This window comes from Myotis brandtii, unplaced genomic scaffold (assembly GCF_000412655.1).
Source record: "Myotis brandtii unplaced genomic scaffold, ASM41265v1 scaffold314, whole genome shotgun sequence".
Taxonomy (NCBI): Eukaryota; Metazoa; Chordata; class Mammalia; order Chiroptera; family Vespertilionidae; genus Myotis; species Myotis brandtii.
The window spans coordinates 3,251,644-3,260,546 of NW_005362033.1; the positions used below are offsets into that span (position 1 = coordinate 3,251,644).

The 8,903-nt window shown below is 35.7% G+C and overlaps 1 protein-coding gene across 12 annotated transcripts in view; it reads right to left on the minus strand.

The window, feature by feature from the left end:
• Positions 1 to 8,903, minus strand: part of NCOR1 (nuclear receptor corepressor 1) — a 241,681-nt gene that overhangs the window by 168,980 nt on the left and 63,798 nt on the right. For all 12 annotated transcript variants that reach the window (XM_014542879.1, XM_014542885.1, XM_014542878.1 and 9 more), the window contains exon 4: positions 5,173 to 5,365. In XM_014542879.1, coding sequence (XP_014398365.1) covers positions 5,173 to 5,365 — 193 coding nt within the window. The remainder of the gene's footprint in view (positions 1 to 5,172; positions 5,366 to 8,903) is intronic.

Here is an 8,903-nt window from a genome sequence, read left to right on the forward strand (position 1 = left end):
CCCGCCCTGCCCTGTTGATCCCGCCCCGCCCAAGCCCTGCGCAGAGCCATTTGCCAGATCGCCTCAGGCAAAGGCTAGATTAGCACCTCCCCAGAGGACAGAAGTTTTCCGCGGCAGACACAGCTGATTCACACAGCCAGTCGGCCTGGTGGTCAAATCCCTCTAGTATTAACTACAACAATCAAGGCTCAACTAGAACAAGACTGCGCACAAAGACCACTAGGGGGTGCACCAAGAAAGCATAAAAAATGCGGAGACAAAAAAACATGACAGAAATGGAGGATATAGAGCTAAAAAACGCAATTTTGAGGGCTTGCAATAAACTTTTGGAGAGCCTCACGAAAACTAATGAGACCCTCGATGCTATGATAAAGAAACAACTAGAAATTAAGCATACATGGTCTGAAATAAAGAATATTACACCCAATAGCAGACCAGAGGAGCGCAAGAATCAAGTCAAAGATTTGAAATACGAAGAAGCAAAAAACACCCAACCGGAAAAGCAAAATGAAAAAAGAATCCAAAAATACGAAGATAGTGTAAGGAGCCTCTGGGACAGCTTCAAGCGTACCAACATCAGAATTATAGGGGTACCAGAAGAAGAGAGAGGGCAAGATATTGAAAACCTATTTGAAGAAATAATGACAGAAAACTTCCCCTACCTGGTGAAAGAAATAGACTTCCAAGTCCAGGAAGCGCAGAGAACCCCAAACAAAAGGAATCCAAAGAGGACCACACCAAGACACATCATAATTAAAATGCCAAGAGCAAAAGACAAAGAGAGAATCTTAAAAGCAGCAAGAGAAAAAAAGTCAGTTACCTATAAGGGAGTACCCATACGACTGTCAGCTGATTTCTCAACAGAAACTTTGCAGGCCAGAAGGGAGTGGCAAGAAATATTCAAAGTGATGAATAGCAAGAACCTACAACCAAGATTACTTTATCCAGCAAAGCTATCATTCAGAATTGAAGGTCAGATAAAGAGCTTCACAGATAAGGAAAAGCTAAAGGAGTTCATCACCACCAAACCAGTATTATATGAAATGCTGAAAGGTATCCTTTAAGAAGAGGAAGAAGAAGAAAAAGGTAAAGATACAAATTATGAACAACAAATACATATCTATCAACAAGTGAATCTAAAAATCAATAAACTGATGAATATAATAGAATCAGGGGCTTAGAAAGGGAGTGGACTGACAATTCTCGGGGGGGAAGAGGTGTGGGGGGTGTGGGAAGAGACTGGAAAAAAAAAATCGTACACCTATGGATGAGGACAGTGGGGGGGGGAAGTGGGGGTAAGGGCAGAGAGTGGGGTGGGAACCGGGTGGAGGATAGCTATGGGGGGAAAAAGAGGAACAACTGTAATAATCCGAACAATAAAGATTTAATAAAAAAGTAAATAATAAATAAATAAATAAAACATAAAGAGGCCATCAAGAGTGCTGATGTTGCTAAGGGTGTGAAAGAAACAATGATCACAGGCAATTAAGAATTAGAAAAACTTGTTGATTTGGATAAGTGAAATGCAGTTAGCCAGTGATAGCAGTGATGTGAAAAAGCAAAGATGCTGCACCCCTGGAATGAGTGCTGAAAGTGATTTATTTAAGGCTAGTAGGTGATGGTTCTATAAATTAAACACGTTAAGCGCCCAGCCTGTTTTGTCTTCCCGACAGAAAGTATAGTGTCAGTCACTGGTGACTGACTGGGCACTTAACACGTTAAGAAAAGAAGTGTTTGTTTACAGATTAAACAGTACATTATACATATACTGTATATAAGGATAAAACAGAAATCATTTGGGGGTCTGGAACGAGTTAATTCAATGTACATGATTTCTAATGGGGAAAAAAATCAGTTTTTGAACAAACTGCTTCTCAAAGTCTTCCAGAACAAATTAGGTTCGAGAACCGAGGTTTCACTGTATACCCTTCCATTTATTTGTTTATTCTTCAATTTCTTCAATATCTTATAGTTTCCAGAGTATAGGTATTTCATCTTTTGGATAAATTTGTTACTAGGTATTTTATCCTTTTTGATGGAATTGTAAATAGGACTGCTTTATTTTCTCCATATTACTCACTAGTAGTGTACAAAAACACAATAGATTTCTGTATGTTGATTCTATATCCTGTAACTTTACTGAAATCATTCATTAGTTCTAACAGTTTTTAGGTGGAGACTTTAGCGTTTTCTATATATAGTATGTCATCTGCAAATAATGACAGTTTTACTTCTTCCTTTTAAATTTGGATACCTTTTATTTCCTGTTTTGTCTGATTACTGTGGCTTCCAATGCTATGCTGAATAGAAGTGGTGATAGTGAGACTTTTTTTTTCTGTGAGCAACTTGGTGGAGAACTGAAATGTTCAAGATGGGAGAAATCTGAGAACTGAAGTTTGACTGTACCTTGCTCATGGATTGGAAGAATGACTGTTGTTAAAATGTCATTACTACCTAAAGCAATATACAGATTTAATACAATCCCCGTTAAAATACCAATGGCATTCTTGACAGAATTAAGAATCCTGATCTTATAAGTTTTCATATTAAGCATATTAGCTGTGGTTTTGTCATACATATCCTCTATTATGTTGAATTATGTTCCTTCTATACCAACTTTGTTGAAAGTTTTTACCACAAAAGGATACTGAATTTTTTCAAATGCTTTTGCTGCATCTATTGAGATGATTATGCGGTTTTTATCCTTTAGTTTGTTAATGTGATATATCATATTGACTGATTTACAAATGTTTAACCATCCTTATATCCCTATGAATAAGCTTTTAAGATCCCTTTCTGCTAAAAGTTCCATAACTAGGTATTATATTTGTGGCAATTTATTCAGTCATGGAAGAAGACCTAGTATATATTTTTAAATGCTGCAAAATACTTGTATTTTTATACCCATAAACTATAATACAGATATTTAGTATGATGAGGAGGGTATCAAAACTCCCCCAAATTTAGCTCATTTATAGCTTATGACAAAGAGCTTTCCCCCACCCAACTTATTTTGTAAATTTTCACATTTACATAACAGTTGAAAGTTGAGTATAATAGATATTTATCTTTCATCTAGATTCACTAGTTAACATTTTACTTTATTTGTTTTCTCTCTACACATACATACACACTTACCCTTTTTTACCTTGGCTCAACTATATGAAAATAAATTGCAGACAATCACTATGTCTTAAATCACTTTTCCCTGCATAAAAAACCAAAGAAAATATGTGGGTATTTTTTTACCTAATATCAGGGTGGGAAGAGCCGTTATTTGCAAAGGTAAATAAATTATAAAGAAGAGATTTGCTAATAAAAAGAGGGAGAGAGTAAGAGATATTAATGTATGATAGTAAAGGGGTTGATATCTTTTTAAGAGTTTTAAAGAATTAGTTTATTCTAAAATAAATATTTATTCATTTCCTACTAAGTACCAGCTTTAATGATAAGTAAAATGTACAATTTAAAAAAAGATAAACTCTTTGCTTAATCCCTTCACCATTTTCTCCCTGCCCTGAAACTCGCCTCCCCTCTGACAACTGTCAGTCTGTTCTCTATCTATGGGGCTGTTTCTGTTTGTTAGTTTATGTTGTTCATTGGATTTCAACACATGAGTGAAATCATTTGGTACTTGTCTTTCCCTGACGGGCTTACTTCACTTAGCATAATACCCTCTAGATCCATCCATGCTGTCGCCAAGTGGTAAAAAAAAAAAAACAAAAACAAACAAACAAACAAAAAAACAGCCCTAGTTGGCTGCTCAGTGGTTAGAGCGGTGATGGCAAACCTTTTGAGCTCTGAGTGTCAGCATTTTGAAAAACACTAACTTAACTATGGTGCCGTGTCACATATAGAAATTTTTTGATATTTGCAACCATAGTAAAACAAAGACTTATATTTTTGATATTTATTTTATATATTTAAATGCCATTTAACAAAGAAAAATCAACCAAAAAAATGAGTTCGTGTGTCACTTCTGACACGTGTGTCATAGGTTCGCCATCACTGGGTTAGAGCATCAGCCCATAGACTGAAGGGTCACAGGTTCGCTTCTAGTCAAGGGCACGTACTGTGGTTTCAGATTCAATCCCTGGCCCCAGTTGGATGCGTGCGGGAGGCAAACAAACAATGTGTCTCTATCATATTGATGTTCCTCTCTCTCTGTATCTCCCACTCACTTCCACTCTCTTTAAAAATCGATGGAAAAAAATATCCTCGGGTGAGGATTAATAAAAATGAAAAATAAAAAGCCTCATAGACACAAACAATAGCATGGTGATTACCAAAAGGAAAAGGGGGGGGGGGGGGGGGGGCAGTGATAGTAGAGGGCATAAGGGGAATAAATGGTGATAGAAGTAGAATTGAGTTGGGGTGGTGAATACACAATACAATATACAGATGATGTATTATAAAACTGTACACCTGAAACCTCTAATTTTATTAACCAATGTCACCCCAATACATTCAACTAAAAAAAAGATAAACACAGCAACAAAATAAAGGCATAATAAACAAACATACATTTCATTAAAGAAAGGCAAATAATAATAAACACAAAGAAAAAGAGGTTTGATCTTAGTAGAGCCTTCTGATAAATACACATTATTTGAAATGTCACGAAATATAGCTGCATATTAAAATTAGTTATCTCCAAGATACAGAATTACAGGTAACTTTTTACTTGTACTAGTATTTGCAAGTCTCCTAAAGAATATACATTTTTTATATTAGAAAAAAATGTTTTTTCTTTATAAATACACTTAATCCACACATAAATAGTATCTTGTCCCATGTTGCAAGTTAAAAAATTTCAGAAGATTATTTAACATTTAACTTAAATTTAGGAAAATTATGGTAGTCTTGAGTACCTCTGACCACATTTTACAGTCCAGCAAGCCAGTACAAAATGCTTGAGAGTTATTCGATAGCAATTTTTCTTTATAACAGTCCTCAGATTGTTTTCATTTACTAAAAAATCTAAAGTACTGACTTCAAAAGTCTGGAACAATAAGTCTGTGGTTTTTCGTTTTATTTAACAAAATTCTTACTTTCCCATAGCACTAACCTTTAGAGACTGTAACTGGACTTTCTTTTAGGCAAGGTGCCTGAATTCAACTAAATAAATATTAGAGACTGACAGTTCTACAGAGTAAGGGAGCAAATATTTACCTTCTTTGCATCTGCAGAAGACCTCAACCCTTCTGGTAGCATGTGCACTAAAGGTAAGACCGTGGCACTGACACGCTGGAAATGGGAATCAGAAACCTGCTCCAAACGTGGTCTCTTGGATTCCAGTGAATCATGATCCACTGGGGACGGGCCTGGGTGGAACTGTTCATATCCAGGTCTCCTTTCTTGAGGCCTAATACATACAAAGAAAATAAACACTTAAAAAAGTTTAAGTGATGTACAACTTCCTACTAATATCCCTGGTTGGACTTTGAAATAAGTGAAAAAATTAGCTTACTTCCAGAATGAATCCCTGTCCTCTTCTCCCGCACCCCAGAAGAATATATACCTCACTATAAAGTATTATAATTTTCTATTGAATTCCAATAGAAAAATATTCTGCAACAGATTTGGAAGTGCCAGTGGTAAAGAAATGAGAGATGTAGTAAAAGATTTCAATTTAGCCCGGCCAGTGGCTCAGTGGTTGAGCATCGGCCTATGAACCAGAAGGTCACCTTTCGATTCCCAGTCAGGGCACAAGCCCGGGTTATGGGCTTATCCCCAGTAGGGGGCATGGAGGAGGCAACCGACCAATGATTCTCTCTCATCATTGATGTTTCTATCTCTCTCTCCCTCTCCTTTTCCCTCTGAAATCAATAAAAAATATTATTAAAAAATATTTCAATTTACAGAAAATTTAAAGTTGCTGAAGAATATCTATAAAATAATATATTTCAACCTATAATTATTGAATTCAGTATAATCTAGACACTAGAATAACACCATTCTTAACCAATAAAAAAAAAAAAACCAAAAGCAAAAAAAAAAAAAAAACACCCATAAATTTAGCCCTGGCTGGTGGTACAGTTGATTGAAACATCATCCTATACACCAATGGGTTGGGGGTGGATATCCAATTAGGGAACATACCTAGGTTGCAAGTTCGATCCCCAGTTGGGGTGTGTTCAGGAGGTAACCAATTGATATTTCTCTCTCACACACTGATGCCTCCCCCTCTCTTTCTTTCTCTCTCTCTCTCAACAAATGACTTGAGTTGTGAGGTATTATGGAGACTTAAAGAAAAGTCTCCTAACTGGAAATGCAACACTGTTTTTGAAGATATAATTCCGACCCCCCACACATGTATTCTGTTTAGTTTCCCCAAGTACATAAGTGTCTTGAAGGTCCGAAATCTGACTTTGATTTCTTGAAATAATGTACCATGCAGAGTACTACAGATGAGTATTTTGATCATTTGACTTTTCATTTTCTACCAAGTTATTTACAGAAGTGATATTTTACTTTATGGCCAAGCTTTAAAAAGAAATGACTCAAAAATAACGTTTTCTAGCAGTACCACAATATGTTTATTTTTTTTATGCTTGTAAGAGAGAAAATACCACAGTGATTATGCCTTCCTCTAAATGTTTCCATAATATTTAGTCTCATCTCTCAGACTGAACAAGGTATAAGAACAATGAGAATGTAAAGTTTTGTCTCATTTCAACTATCCTGGTGACACATATCTGGATGAAGATTACATTTTACAAACATTTTTATCTTCTTGACATTTTATCATCTTTCCATAGGCTCAAAAAAACATTTCATTGAAATGATAATCACTGGATTTCATTTTTTAGGGTAGATGATGAAATAAGCCCTGAATTCCATAAAATTATAGTACTTCAAAAATTTGAAATCTCATGTAAGATATAAAATCTCATTATCTTCTTAAAATTCACAATGACATCACGAAAAATAGTGGAGTAGGAAGCTACTTGTACTCAATATAGTATTGAGGGTTGTCAAAGCACTAGACAAGAAAAATAAATAAAATGCACCCAAAATGGAAAGGAAAAAGTATTTCTCTTTGCAGATGGCATGGTCTCATATCTAGAAAACTCCAAAGAACACACAAACAAACAAAATGTTAGAGCTAATAAATGAGTAGAGCAAAATTACAGGATACAAACAAACATGGGAAACTCAGTTTTTGTTTTTATAATACATTTAAAAATATATTTTATTGATTTCAGAGAGGAAGGGAGAGGGAGAGAAAGATAGAAACATCAATGATGAAAGAGAACCATTGATCAGTTGCCTCTTGCACGTCCCCTACTGGAGATCAAGTCTGCAACCTGGGCATGTGCCCCAAATGGGAATTTAACTGTGACCTCCTGGTTGCTCAATCACTGAGCCACACTGGCTGGGCCAAAAATCAGTTTTATTTCTATACATTAGCAATGAATAATCTGAAATGACATTAAAAAAACAATTCAATTTGTAACATCTAAAATAATAAAATAGGAATAAATTTGACCAAGAAGGCTCAAGACCTACAGCTTGAAAAACACAAAACACTGCTGGAAGAAATAAAGGAAAACTTAAATAAATAGTAAGACATCATGTATTGAAAGATTTAAGATTGTTAAGATGACAATACTACACAAAGCTATCTACAGGCCGCATGCAGCCCACAACAAATATTTTTGTGTCCCAGCCTTTCTAATGGTATATAAGAAACGTTTTAATGAAAAATTCGTAACTTAATTTTTACAATATCTTGTTATACATAATTATTAATAACAAACTACAACATGCGCTAATGACTGATTACTATCATTGTGATGCATTCACTTCCTTTATGTGCTTTATGCGCAGGCGCACCATTTCTCTCCACTAATACTAGCAGCAAATATTTTAGCAGCCGATTACCCTGTCATTAGTCTTGGACTGACTTGTTTGGTGTGCACAACAGGAAATACTTCACTTTGGGAGAACAAGAAAAATAGGTATATTTGCGTTACACTTATTAATTTGTGCAGTTATTCAACGTCTGGTAAGTTAATGTTCAAGAAAAAATGTTTAATTTTTATTAAAATGTTCTATTATTTTGTTAACGACTACTCATTTATTTTAGCCCTTTGTATTCAGCATGTCTCTATCGAAACAAACCTATGTTTCTATGAAAATTGAAACTTTTGTTTTTTTGTGGCCCACAGAAACTTAAACCTTGTTTATTTGGCCTGTGTTAGTTAACTTTTGAGTTTGACATGCTTGATCTACAGATTCAATGTAATCTGTAATAAAATCCCAATGGCGTGTTTTGTTTTCTTTTTGGAGAAAGAGAAAAACCCATCATAAAATTCACATAAAATCACAGGGGAATCCAAATAGCCAAAACAATTTTGGAAAAGAAATAAAAAGTAATAACTGACACCACAGAAATACAGAGGATTATAGGAAAACTAGGGGCCCGGTGCACGAAGATTCGTGCACTAGGGGGTGGGAGGAGTCCCTCAGCCTGACCTGTACCCTCTCCAATCTGGGAGCCCTCTCCAATCTGGAAGTTTCTGTCTGTCTTTGCAATCATATGAGCGAATTGTCTGAGACCCCCAACCCAGTTTGGTTTGTTGCTCACAGAATAAGAGGCATTTTTTTTCCCTTTGCTCCATTGGTGGAGATTTCCTGGAAGTTTTAGGATATCTTCCCTTAAATTTTCACTAGACACTCTGATTTTACTTATGTCTCTCATCTTTGATTTCCCTAAATCCCCAACCGCAACAGTGCTCCAGGCTCACTTTGCTCTAGTGCAGGGGTGGGCAAACTTTTTGACTTGAGGGCCACAATGGGTTCTTAAACTGGACCGGAGGGCTGGAACAAAAGCATGGATGGAGTGTTTGTGTGAACTAATATAAATTCAAAGTAAACATCATTACATAAAAGGGTAC